The sequence below is a fragment of the Corylus avellana genome, chromosome 9 (assembly GCF_965113065.1).
Source record: "Corylus avellana chromosome 9, dhCorAvel1.hap1.2, whole genome shotgun sequence".
NCBI lineage: Eukaryota > Viridiplantae > Streptophyta > Magnoliopsida > Fagales > Betulaceae > Corylus > Corylus avellana.
This window is the reverse complement of record NC_142498.1, coordinates 4,204,971-4,218,799: the sequence shown is the minus strand read 5'-3', so window position 1 is coordinate 4,218,799 and position 13,829 is coordinate 4,204,971. Positions and strand designations below refer to the sequence as shown.

At 37.5% G+C, this 13,829-nt stretch overlaps 2 protein-coding genes across 3 annotated transcripts; both read right to left on the bottom strand.

Annotated features, from left to right (window-relative positions):
* Window positions 1–3,189: 3,189 nt before the first annotated feature.
* On the bottom strand, window positions 3,190–10,611 carry LOC132189122 (pleiotropic drug resistance protein 1-like). 2 transcript variants are annotated; one of them, XM_088510348.1, is made up of 16 exons: window positions 10,310–10,611; window positions 9,944–10,225; window positions 9,481–9,797; window positions 9,242–9,402; window positions 8,112–8,236; window positions 7,886–8,021; window positions 7,780–7,804; window positions 7,548–7,692; window positions 6,917–7,249; window positions 6,518–6,808; window positions 6,322–6,405; window positions 6,100–6,233; window positions 5,679–5,906; window positions 5,424–5,595; window positions 3,529–3,783; window positions 3,190–3,447 (listed from the first exon to the last, which is right to left on the bottom strand). In XM_088510348.1, the coding sequence occupies exons 1-16, from the start codon at window positions 10,604–10,606 to the stop codon at window positions 3,190–3,192; spliced, it is 3,243 nt and encodes a 1,080-aa protein (XP_088366474.1). In that variant the 5' UTR covers window positions 10,607–10,611. The 2 variants fall into 2 exon arrangements, with proteins under 2 accessions (XP_088366474.1, XP_088366473.1); XM_088510347.1 differs by lacking the exons at window positions 7,548–7,692; window positions 7,780–7,804; window positions 7,886–8,021; ... (3 more) ...; window positions 9,944–10,225; window positions 10,310–10,611 and having other exon boundaries at window positions 6,322–6,411; window positions 6,506–6,808.
* Window positions 10,612–12,391: 1,780 nt separating this feature from the next.
* On the bottom strand, window positions 12,392–13,467 carry LOC148583601 (pleiotropic drug resistance protein 1-like). Its single transcript, XM_088510467.1, has 5 exons — window positions 13,277–13,467; window positions 12,934–13,054; window positions 12,739–12,827; window positions 12,587–12,671; window positions 12,392–12,493 (listed from the first exon to the last, which is right to left on the bottom strand). The coding sequence occupies exons 1-5, from the start codon at window positions 13,465–13,467 to the stop codon at window positions 12,392–12,394; spliced, it is 588 nt and encodes a 195-aa protein (XP_088366593.1).
* Between the last annotated feature and the right edge of the window lie 362 nt (window positions 13,468–13,829).

Below are 13,829 nucleotides of genomic sequence, written 5' to 3'. Positions count from 1 at the left end.
TAAACAAAATGCAACATATATTTACAGAACAAAAAAAAGGAAGCAACAAACTACAACATTGAGTGACCCTAAGTATGCAGTGAGCTTTGGCTAAAGCATGCAGAATATTCCAACAAAGCATTAAACAAACAAACCCTAAACCCTAAACAGCAATCAAACAGTGAGAAATAAACCATTAAGTATGCGTACTATTATTGCTAAACCATAAGTATGCAGTGAGCTTTAGCTAAAGCATGCAGAATATTCTAAAAAAGCATTAAACAAACAAACCCTAAACCCTAAATAGCAATCAAACAGTGAGAAATAAACCATTAAGTATGCATACTATTATTGCTAAACCATAAGTATGCAGTGACTTTTGGCTAAAGCATCTAGAATATTCTAGGTATAGACTTAATTATTGCTAAACCCTAAATATGCAGTGACTTTTTGCAGTGAACAACAACAATCAAATAGTGATAATTTAACTATAAGTATGGACTTAATTATTGCTAAACCCTAAATATGCAGTGACTTTTTGCAGTGAACAACAGCAATCAAATAGTGAGAATTTAACTATAAGTATGGACTTAATTATTGCTAAACCCTAAATATGCAGTGACTTTTTGCAGTGACTTTTTTGCTAAAGCAAAACCCTAACAGACAATCAAGTTTCTTCAACCGACAGTAGCCAATTAAAAAATGGAAAAATCCCCAACATTTTGCCAGCATTAATTCGACCAAAGAAAGTGGACACTCGCTTTATTCAACCCACCAGTACACAAATCGTTTTTTATTTGACAGACTTTTGACAATAAAACCATATGACCCACAAATAGACAACCCATAAATAGACAACATTCGACAATAAAGGGGACCACAATGTGAAACTCGGCATACGGACAAAGGGGACCACAATGGTCAACGACTCGGCATACCTATAAATAAAACAACCAAAATCATTTGACAAAAGGGACTATACCTGGAAAAGATGGCAGTGACGAAGAAGACGGCTCACGGACAAATCTTCCAATGCAACTACACGAGACAGGCACTGGGTGGAATCGCGATTTAAATCAGGGTGGAATCACGATTTAGGGTTGGAGTTCGTTTATTTGGGTGGAATCGTGATTTAAATTTGGGTGGAATCGCGATTTACACTCACTGGGTGGGTTGACGAAGATCAGAGGTCGTCGGCCTATGTTCTTCACGAAGACGGCTATCCAAATCGTTTTTCAATCTTGGAGTTTTCGTGATTTTCTTAAAAAAACCCTAAGGGTGTTTGTACACGTGGTCGCATCCGGGGTAAAATGGGGCTTCCCATAATTCTTTCGCACGTGCGACCGTTTACCTTAGGATTTCACAGAAAATCCTAACGGAAGGGCCAAAGTGAACAAAACTTAAACTTTGATACATGTAAGTGAGAGGTTTTGAACAATGGGGGGGTGTTTGCAAAAAGCGCGAAAGTATGGGGGGGGGGGGGGTAAGTGAAGTTTCCCCTAAATTTTACTTATAAAAAAAAAGATCTTGAAGGCAAAATAATACCCTCATGGCTCTATCCTCAACGTGAAGTTGGGAAATCGACCCTCCTATGCATGACAGAGCATATGGAGAGCCAGGGATGTGTTATAGGAGGGGCTTATAGTTATATGGAAGGTTGGTAATGGAGAGCAAATTAAAATATGGAAGGGCAGATGGGTTTCCAAAATATGGAAGAACATTGAGAGCTGTAGTTTTTGCTAAAGAATTGGGATTCCAAAATATGGTGGAATTAGAATGGGATGGTCTTCATATAGTACAGGCACTGCAGAGGGTTGAAAAGAATTGGCGCAGACGACATGGCCAATTGATAGATGATGCTAGAATTATGTTGAATAGTTTGCAATCTTGGAAGGTGAATCATGTCAATAAGTGAGGCAAAGGGAATAGCTCATAGGTTAGCCAAGAATGCACTTTCCATTATGGACGAACAAGCTCATATGGAGGACGCCCCTCTTTGTATTCTTGACATTGTAGCTGCTGAACGTTGCGTCCTTGTTCTTTCTCATTAATAAATGGGGAAACTTCAAAAAGTCCTCCTGAACTTCCAGCCGTTTTGACATACGCCCTCTGAATTTCCAAAACTCTCACTTAGGCCTCCTGAACTTTGGTTTTCTCTCACTTTGGACCCTTTTAACGTTAAAGTCAAACAATTTGACTTTTTATACCTATTTTACCCTCCCCCAAAGCTACGTCGTTTTGTGTCCTAAAACTACAACACCCACCCAGCCCAAAATGACGTCGTTTTAGGCATTATTATTATTATTATTATTATTTTTAATTTTTTTTTTAATTTTAATTTTAATTTTTAATATTATGCTCAAAACAACGTCGTTTTGGGTTGGGTGGTGATGTAGTTTTGAAGCCCAAAACGGTGTAGTTTTGGAGTCCAAAACGACGTAGTTTTGGTTGAGTCCAAAACGACGTAGTTTTAGTTGAGGGTAAAATGGGTATAAAAGTTAAAAGGGTCCAAAGTGAGAGAAAATCAAAGTTCAGGGGGCCTAAGTGAGAGTTTTGAAAATTCAGGGGGGGTATATCAAAATGGCTGGAAGTTCAGGGGGGCTTTCTGAAGTTTCCCTTTAATAAATTGAATGAGGGATAGAATTCAAAAAAAAAAAAAAAAAAAAAAAAACTATCATGTTGCAGATATGTTTTCATTTCATTCTTTTCTACTTCTTTGTTTATTTTTTATTTTTTTTGTAAATTAATGAGGGCTTAATGCCATCAGATTAAAATTGAACATGATTATTTACTCTCAGTTGACAGGACTTGACTGCTGGGTATAATGGCAGCTTAGCTGATAGTCATGAAGGTAAAGGGATATGGGGAAAACTTGGAAAATGATTGACAACATGGAATTGTAGTCAAAATCAAGGTTTAAGATAAACCAATTACTTATGGAATATTGAACATACTTCATTGATTTATTTATTAACTTACTTCTTTTTCTTTGACAATAAACTTTTTCAAAAATTTAGTCCTTAAAAGAAATTTGCATCATCATCACTTAGATCAACTGGAACTATAACCATTGGTCAAATGATTGGTCTCATCACTTCTCTTTGCATTTTACAGCCTCTGGGAATTTGCTCAAGTAAATTATCATCTTATTGTATAAGAAAAGAAGTTACATTTTACCCTAGAATATGCATTTATGACCACCTTCTTCCATCACCTTTTCTGGAAGTTGAATGCCTTAATTGAAAAGGCAAAGCTGACTCCAAAGAGAAGTGTTATCCCAACAATCACAATTGAAACCACTCCCAGGAAGTCATTTCTAAACCCAAAATAAGTCCAAATAAATTCTTCCACTGTTTGGCCAGACTCAAGCTTGTCTTTGGAGTCTCCAAACTGTGAAGCAACCAATCCATACAAAGTCCAAGCAAAAGGGCGTGCCCAATAATACCATCTCCACCACACAGGCATGTACTGCAGAAAAAAGGAACCTTTAGTTGTCCTCATTACATTGCTTTGTTAGATAAGTGGAAAGGGTTGTTCATACATGCTTACCGTTCTTGGAAGGAAAAAGCCTGAGAAGAGGTTCCACATTGAATAGAAGGCTGAGGCAACTACAGCAGCTATGTTTTGGTTTGGAGTGATGGCCACTGTCATCATCCCAAAGAAAGTGAAGTATAAGAAAGTGAAGTAGGTGAAGAAGAGATTACAGAAGAACTTGGTAACTGTCCTCTCGAATCCGATCATGGCGTATATCATTCCTCCATATATGACAGCCTGAACAAAAATGTAAGCGAGCTCAACCGTGAGCTGCAGATGAAATAAACAAAAATCTTTGAAGAGTTGTTTTGAGTAATATATCCAGATCTTGCATGAGTAATCAATCTTCATGAGAATAATTCAAACATTCTCTAATACAAAAATCTGCTAGAACTCCAGATGAAAAACATGCATGTTTTTACAACAAACACCCCTCCAAACAATCTATGCAGATACAAATCTCAATCTTTTGAGATTAAAATTCTAAATATCAACACACTTAACAAAAGAAAACAAACCAGCTAAAACACCACAGTAATAAAAACCTGCAGCCTTCTCATAGCACCCCCAACAGCAAAGACACTAAGACAGCAGCTCCACCAAATCTACAAAGTTCCCAGCCTCCAAAACTTTCCTGCCAATCCTTCCAACAACCAACAACAAGCAGTCACACTCCACTGTAAAGACTCAAAAAATGTGGTCGCAAAGAAAACCATCAAAACCATCCAGCAACAGAATAACTCAGCAGCAAACAATAACATCTCAAACCAGAACTTTTAGAGAAATACCCCAATTAGTACAAAGAGCAACATTTTCTGCACTTCCTTTAAACTTACCCTTACAATGCGTGTCCTCACCTCCCAACAGATTTTCCGTAAAAGATTTTCTTCAGAACACAAACTTTTACCAAACTTCACATCATTTCTAAATCTCTAAAGATTATACATGGTGGATCACCAAGCTAGCCTGCTGACAGTTGCTTGAAAAATTTTCCCCTTCCAATCCTCAATCTTTTACTTACAACTTCTCCCCAATCAGTAGGCATAATAGGCTGTGAACACATATGCATAATTGCCCTCCAAAGTCTTTTGCTGAGACCACACTCAAAAAACAAGTGATCTCTAGTTTCAATAAAACTCCTACAAAACAAACACTTCTCCATTCACTCCCCACTTCAACAGTTTATTACCAGTAGAAAGGCAGTCTTTGACAGCAAGCCACAAGAAAAAAACATGTTTAGGGATGGCTAAAGAGAACCAAATTAGCTTTACTCCAATCAACCGTAGGTTGCTTCCTCCAAATGGCTTCCTAAGTGTCTTTACTAGAACATAGATTAGATTTTGAAGGCAACCACAATGGAATATCCTTATACCCCAATTTTACAAGAGGAAGCTGACAACCATACTGACAGATCTAGCCAGCAACCAGTGCCAATCTCTTCCTCTAATCACACTTGACAACTTCAACTTAGCATCAAGTTTGCTGGATTCCAGCATCACAGATGAATCTAAAGACTAATTCCATAGATATATACCACTGCCATCCCCCACCTGAAACTTTAGAAAGTTCTTAGCCATCTCTCTTAGCTTAAGAATCATGAGTCAGCTCCATGTAGCATGCTGTGGGTCTTTAATCAATCAAAAACACCTTCCTTTTATCAAATTTATTCTTTGATTCTTTTTATTATATTACTTTCCATATTCTAGCAAGCCTAACTTGTAACAATTTAACCATTTTATTGTCTCTTGTATGTGTGTATATATGCATGTAAATATTATGACATTCATTCAAAGCTTCTGAATTATCTTCCACCACAATAATGCACAAATCTTTTTTATATCGTGACTGCATAAAAAGATTCATAAATCTTATAATTGGTTCTCTCTTGAAAAAATACATGCATGATATACCTGTCCGAAGGCATATGGTAAAGCAGAATACATTCCAGCTGCCCTTTCTCTGTAGAAAACTGTTCTCTCAAAAGCCACAACTGGCTGCACCAATGCAGCATTCTGTATTCCAATGAAAAGAGCAGCAGCATACATGGAACCTACAGCATTGAATATGTCTTGCCGCCTTCTCCTACAATACCAAAGAATATAATCTTATTACAAACAAAAAGGAGGCAAATGTCAAATCTGTAGAATTTAACCTCTAATAAATACCTTTTGGAACCAAGGTCCCAGAATACTGTCCCAAACACCAAAGCTATGAAAATTGTGAATAATAGTCTTACTGCACTGTACTGTGGATTCCGCCAATATGACCAGTGTTGTTTCCAAAGGCAAGCCATACACTGGTTCCAGAATGATTGCGAGTATTGAGTAGGGAAGCACATATCTTTTGAACCTGGTTGAGGTTTACTAAGTTCCTTGATCATTTCTTTGTTTCTCCTGAGTCATTGACCTAAAAGTATCATCATATATATATATATATATATATATATATCACAGAGATAATTTGTTTTCCTATCACATTCTTAATCAATGAGGGAAATTCAAACTACGGTAATTTTTCTTTATGATTTGGTACATCTTAGGAAGATTCTGACCTTTTTTTTTTTTTTAAATTGTTATGTGAATGCACCTGTATAGTTCTGAATTCTTATATACATCGGTAAAATTAACCCCCAGAACTGTTTCTTGTGCTGCTGTAGTCACTTCCAACATCCATGTTGCCGGATTATAGCCATCTCGAATTTTACTAACTCCCCTAATTCCCTTGAGAAAACATAAACTCATCTATGTGAGAAATAAGGCTAATTTATTTCGAAGTTAGTAAATATTTGTATTTACTAATTAGCCTGACCTCAAAGTAACTGATCAAACATGAAGCCTGGTGGCCTATTGGGCCTACATATATTTCTTCTCCTCCGTGTTTCAAAAGATAGAGCTGCAAATGTTAATATATATATAAGTATGTGATGTAGAAACATGACACCATTTCTTTCTTTTTTTTTAGAAGTACATGACACCATTTTTGTTTCTAAGCCTTGGAGACATACCTCATCAAAGGCATCAAATATATCAATGCTTGGCTGGTGAATGGTGCAAACCACTGTTCTTCCTGTGTCCACCGTGTTTCTCACTGTTCTCATTACTACTGCTGCTGCCCTGGCATCAAGGCCAGAGGTTGGCTCATCCATGAATATTATAGATGGGTTGGCAACAAGCTCAACTGCAATCGTCAGCCTCTTGCGCTGCTCAGTTGAAAGACCATTAACGCTAGGCAATCCAACAAGGGCTTCACTTAATGAGGTAAGCTCCACTAGGTCCATGACCTCCTTAATAAACATCTGCAAGCCATTACAATGAATATCATACAAATTGTTTGAAAAGAACATGAAAATGCTCTCTGCTTTGGCCTATGTTATATGCCACAGGCCCACAACATAATACTTCACCTTTCTGGTTGTAGTATCAACTTTAGGAGGCCGACGGAGCCATGCAGAGTAAAGCAGTGACTCGTAGACTGTAATGTGTGGAGAGAGGGTGTCAGTTTGCTTACAATAACCTGATATTCGAGCAAATGTTTCCTGCTGCTTTGGATATCCAGATATCATGATGCTTCCCTCAATATATCCACCGGTTTTCCTCCCAGCCAAAACATCCATCAGAGTTGTCTTCCCAGCGCCACTAACACCCATTAGAGCAGTAAGGACTCCTGGCCTGAAAGCACCACTCACAACCTTTAGAAGTTCCAGTCGATCTTCTGTGAAACCTTGAGCTTTCATTTCCTGTAACCATAGCAAGACATCCAGAAATGCATGGAATTTAAGCTGGAATAACTATAGTTTTAGAGCATGTTTGAGATTGTGTATGAAATATAGAGCTTTTAAGTAAAAAAAAAAGAAGCTTTTTGACCATTTTTAGAGTAAAAAAGTCAAATAAGTATTTTTGAAATTTTTTACCAAACATGTCAGCTTTTGCTTGGCACAACTTTTTAGGAACTAAAAGTACTTTTTGAGCTCTCTAGCACAATCCCAATCAGGCTCTTATAAACAATTCACAAGTATATAGTGAATTGCTGCTCACCTGAGGCATGTCCACTGCATAGCTGATTTCATCAAAAGAGAGGGAAAGAGGTACATATGGAAGAACCATTCCTCGTTTCTTGTTCTGATTAGCCACATTATTAGAGCTGCTTGTTGCACATGCTGATTCCGATGATGCACTTCTTCTGAAGTGAGCTCCTGTTTCTTTCTGTTATAGTTCAATAAACTTCCCTTTTCTGTCACTATGTTTTTCAACTGGGTTTTCTTCTGACATTACTGCCTGTGGCTTTCCAAAAGCTATAACAACAGACAAATCAATGTATCAAAGACTAAGGCTAAGATAGGAAGATGCATAGATACAAAGAAAGTGTCCCTTACGGTCGAGATAAGATAGAGCCAAGGTGAACAGAATATTGAATAGAAAAACAAATCCAATCGAAGTTCCTACTCCAAGCCAAAACCAATGTTCTTCTGGGAATACCCCACGAGACTTCAAGACTAGAACTCCCAGCGGCTCTGTTGTATCAGGAAGCACCTATATATAACAAAATGTTTTCTCATTAACTAGTTAATATTTTCCTTTATCTTTTCATTTTTCCATAACCGGCAATATATTGATGCTTACATGCTTCCAACTGTTTCCTAGGAATTCATTCACGGCCATAGCATTCTGCCCATACATCATAGGTGAGATCCAGTAACCCCATTTCCACCATTTCTTCACTTCATCTGAGGCAAAGAGAGGACATATTTCTCATATCTAAATCACATGGCTATAATAAAGGTTGAGAGAATAAAGTTAAGAATTTCTTGAAGTTTAGGGTTGGTGATGGTAGCAAAATCTTTTTATGGTTGGATCTATGGCATCTGGATGGTGTTCTCTATGATCTATATGGTTATAAAGTTATATATGATACTAGAAGTAAACTTGATGCAAATTTATCAAGAATTATTAGAGGTATTAATTGGAACTGGTTGCCTGCAAGGTCTTATACTTTGGTTGCTATTCAAAGCAAACTGCATTTGATAAATCTGGGGGGGCAGGGATACTCCAATCTGGCTGGCTTCTAAAATCTATTACATATTCAAGTAGGGATACTTGGGAGGCACTTAGGGAAAAGCAACCTGAAGTTGAATGGTGTAGTTTGATAAGGCCCTCAATGGCTATTCCAAAACACTCTTTTATTCTTTGGCTGGCTATGAAGGACTTTCTCCTGGTGATAGAATTTTGAAATGAGGAGCCATAGGGTTAGTCAAATATATGTTTTGTAGAGGTTGTATTGAATGTCGCGACCACTTGTTCTTTGGCTGCGGCTATATCAAAAGGATTTGGAGAGCTGTTATGCAGAAATGTAATCAGTCAAGTATTCCTATTGAGTGGAATGATATCCTAAGCAAGGGAGTGAGGAAATGTAATCAGTCAAGTATTCTGTATAGTTCTCTTTAGTTTTGTTTGTATTGGGTCATTTGAGTGTTTCCTGAGTTGTATGGCTAGTAGGGGCAGAATGTGTAGAAGCTGCTACTCGGTTGATAGACTGTTTGATAGCTTTTGGTTCTTATGTGGTTGGTTTGAACTTGTTGGATGTTGTACATGCCTTGCTGGCATTGGGGGGATCTAGTGAGATTTTGCTGGAGTGTGTATTATTCTTTGTTTGTTGTTAATAGAAATTCATTCATAATAATAATAATAATAATAATAATAATAAATAAAGTTCCTAATAATTCAAAAATTACTTCTTGACAGAACAAATCCATCAAGAACAATGACTAGAAGTAACCCAAAAGATCCAAATGTGTTTGCAATAATCACATCCCTTCCCAAAGCTGCGATGAACCGAAACAGTCCGGAAGCCATTTGGTTAACACACACTAGTAGAAGGTACTGTTTGAAAAACCTGCCATTGAGGAAATTCATTATATTTTGCTGTCCAAAATGAGAAGCCTAAACTTAAAAATTCTGCTTATTTACATACCTTTTGATGCTTGGATCAAACCCTATGACATAATAAGTCATCAACACCCAAATGGAAACTTCTATAAATGTTATTGGAATCTTGAGGATCCACATGGGTAATGAGTATGACCATGAAGGATAAAAGAGAAGGTCTCTGTGCTTGTAAAAGACAGGAAGTTGCAGGATGGTTAAGGCAAGCTCTAAGAATCCATTGAACATAATCATGGATAATGAAAAGAACAAAGCACCCATATAGATTTGACCATCCATTGCAGTATTGCGGCCCATCTCGGTTCGTAGAAATAATGTCATCGTCAACAAAGCCATCATAATAAGCTGGAAAGGGGAGAAAAAAAAAGAAGAAGTGATTTACTCCAATTAATTTTAGACCAACAACAGCATTTTATTGAACTTGGTAACATTCTTATCCAATTTGAATTTTCTGCAATTAAATAGGAAAGCTAAAAATGTTTGCCTGCTACTTGAATCATCTTGAAAATGTAGAAGAATGAGTTTCTCTTCATAAGCAATAACTCTCTTGATATGCAAGCTTTTAAGAGTTTCTTCTTCCCAACACCATACTTGTTAATTGTTAAAGCAGCAGGGTGAGCTTTGGCCTTGTCAAAAGGAATGGCAAGCTCCTCACCCAGTTTCTGACCAATGTGAAATGACTGAAATGCATCAGCAAATTCATTTGCAGCAACAAATTTATAAGGTATTTCTTTCTGGACCCAATACTGTTCTTGATCTTTCTTTGATGTCACCTACCAAACAGCAAAAGATTCAATTAGGTGCAATGAACTTTAGCTGTAGAAAAGCAGCTGAGAGAGTTCAGAAGGTATTGGTACTTCTTGTAAGAAGTCTGCTACTCCTTTTCTCTCCCGACATTTGAAGCCCACGGATTCAAAGAACTCCAACACACTTTCACGGGGACCTTGATAAACAATTTGCTCATCTGATAGGAGAATTATGTCATCAAATAAGTCATAGGTTTCAGGTGCTGGCTGGAGGAGAGATATCACTGCTGTTCCTCCAAGAATGTGACTAGCCTGCCCGAGTGAATTCACAATCTGGAAAGTTGTTGAGCTGTCCAAGCCAGTTGATATCTCATCCATGAAAAGGGCCATTGCTGGTCCAACCAGCATCTCCCCTGTATCAGATTTATCATAGTTCTTAAAAATCACTAAGCATGTAGTCACAAATTTGGATTGGTGCATACTTATAAATTCATGCCAAGAATTGTTTAATCAATTTGGTGAACAAGTTGAACATTAGTTGTATATATGCATATGCATGTGAATCATGCGTTCCTAAGTACTTTTACCTACTGTCACTTGTTTTCTTTGTCCACCAGAGATACCTCGTCGCATTTGATCCCCCACCATAGTGTCAGCACAGATTTCCAATCCCAAAATCTGTATGATTTAAAGAGCACAACTGAGATAGAATAGAAACTAACCAGGTTCTTATCAGTGTGATCATGAAAACCTCTTGTGTAACTTGGATTTTGAGTTTATACCTTGAGAACATAATCTGTCATCACATTTGCTTCATGCCCTTCCAGTGACATAGCCTGCAGTATTGAGAATATCATATGTAATAAAAAAAAAGTTTTTGTGAATAAACCTTGGAAAAAATTCACCAATGAAAACTGGCTTGTAAGGATAGGGTGTCTAAGAGCTTATATACACATGATTAAGATTGTATTTAAGCCATGTGGGACACTTAAAATCATAATGTACCATCACGCTCCGAAGTCAACAACCACGGCGGCCCATTCTATTGACACTAACCCGATAGTAGCTCTTTATTTTTTGGCATCTCCACTCATTTATCATTTATCAATGTTCAATGACTTAATATTGTACCCAAACATAGTACCAAGACATTTTCATCTAGCCTATAGGTCGCCCCTTTCGTGACTTGACCAAAAAGTCGCAACCCATTCAATCCGATTCTCGACGAGCTACATCCGACCCCATGCTCAATGTGATGGCTTTGGGCGTCCCACATTGCCTGGGTGTGAGAAATGAGATATGCATATATAGAGCATGTTCTCTCTGAATGGTATGAGACCTTTTGGGATAAACCCAATAATAAAACTGTGTGGGCTTGGCCCAAAGCGGACAATATTATATCATTTAGAGCAGAGTGTTACATATGATATCAGAGCTATAGCCCAACCTGAGATGGGGAGAGCATGCACAAGCCCATGAGGGTCGCCAGCGAGGACGCTGGGTCCCAAGAGGGGGTGATTAAGACGTCACACATTGCCTAGGTTTGAAATGTGTTTATATGGAATATGCTTTGCGGGCTTGGCTCAAAGCGGACAATATCATATCATTTAGGGTTACATCACTGGCTCTGATACCAAATGATACAAACCTTGGATAAAATTCACCTTTGAAAATTCACTTGTAACTAGAGGGTACTCAAGAGCTTATAGACACATGATTAAAATTGTATTTAAGCTATGTAGACCACTTAGGATCGTAACAGTTTGCAGATTTGGGGGGGTGGAGGTGGTTATTCATTTGACATAAATTAAGTCGGTGTGTGTTTGTAAGTGCACTCACGTGTAATAAAAATATAAAATGATTACCAAAAACGATAAATTTGAAGGAGAAGGAAAACGGACACAAGATTTTCTATCCAAAATTTTCATTCTCATAAACGGGAAAACCAATCTACTTTTTCTCACCTTCATTAGTATATCAATACCAGGATCTGGCTTGATGTTAGCCTCCTTTTCTCTTCTTGACAACTCTACCAACAGGTCTGCAAAATTGTGGCATTCATATCAATTGATTCAAACTTTCTAGAGACAAAGTGCAATATATAAAGGATACTTGATGTTTTGACTTACCATAACGGGGCCCAACCCCTTGACATCTAGCCGAGAAGGCCAATGTTTCTCTCACTGTCATCTCTCATATATGCAGATCATGTTGACTTATATAAGCCGATGTCCTCTGTGGAACAAACTCACTCATTCCATGGCCATTATATGTAACTCTCCCTGAAGACTGCAACTTGCATCAAATACCCAATTTAGATTATAAGGTGAAAAGAGTTTAAAAGAAATGTAAAGAAGAAATGGCCATGGAATTGTAAAGTTTCATTACTTTCAGATGAGAACCAAGTCTTCCAGCCAAAGCCAATAGCAATGTTGTCTTCCCTGAGCTTGGGGGGCCTAAAAGCAGTGTCATCCTGCAAAATTGGATAATATAGAGAGCCTACAATACAATGAACCTTTGAAAGAGAATCCAAATTTTACCTGCCAGGCTTGATGATTCCACTAACATCGCGAAGAATGGATAATGGTTTCTTTCTACTTTGAAGAATGTGAACATAATTCAACAACATCTTGAGAGAAATAGACAGAGATTGCAGAATGGATTCAAATGCAGAACTTGCAGAAGAAAATATGATCTCAAGAGGTAAATAGTGCGGTTGGGTGACAATAAAATACCTCAAAGAAATTTATTGTGAAGTTGAAAAGTGTAGGTAATGCTCTGGTTCCAACATAAGCTTCTGCTTCTACAGTTAGGTGCTCGAAACGGACTTCAATGGTGGGAATTTCAATCCCAACTCTACATAACAAGAAAGAAAAGACAAAACCCAGCATCACAGACTGGAAAGACGAGTTTCATTGACCCATTTCAGTTCTAAATCTCATGTTGTCATTCATAATGTATTTAGACATCAAACTATCAAAGACAAGAACTTCATGGACGACGCAGTTCAGTTTTAAAGCTGATGTTGTCTTTCATGATGTATTTACACAAAAAAGACAAGAATTTGAATGAGATTACCGATCAAAGCGGTTCTTGAGCCTTAGCAAGAAGTTGTCATTATCTTCATCTGCATTTTTCACAACCTTCTCCAACAAGTTGTTTAGTTGTTGCAATCCGAGGCTTCGAATATGAACTTCTTTTGCTTCTTCCTCCGCTTCAGTAAGTATACCTATAGCAGCCTCTTTTAGAGACTCTTCATCATCTTCCATTGCTCTGTTCCACCAAAGTTTCTGGCGGAAATTAAGGATTTGAAATCCTCCGACGTTAGATTATGCTGAAACAAGTCTTTTCTCAAAGATTAGAATTTTTTTTCTGTTCACAAATTCATCGGACGTGTAGATTCATGCAAATGAACACCCACTTTCAATGTTCTGTGCATGGTTGCCTAGGACTGAATTTTTTTATAGTTGTTTGTTTGTCTTTCTTTGTGTCCGGAGGGATCAATTTGTTTTGTTCCATCCAAGCGTCAAGTCACTTAAAACTTTGGAATAAAAAATATATATATATAGTCTATGAGGTTATATTAAAAAAATAACAAATAGATCTTTACGCTAAACTTTCGTATAATTTT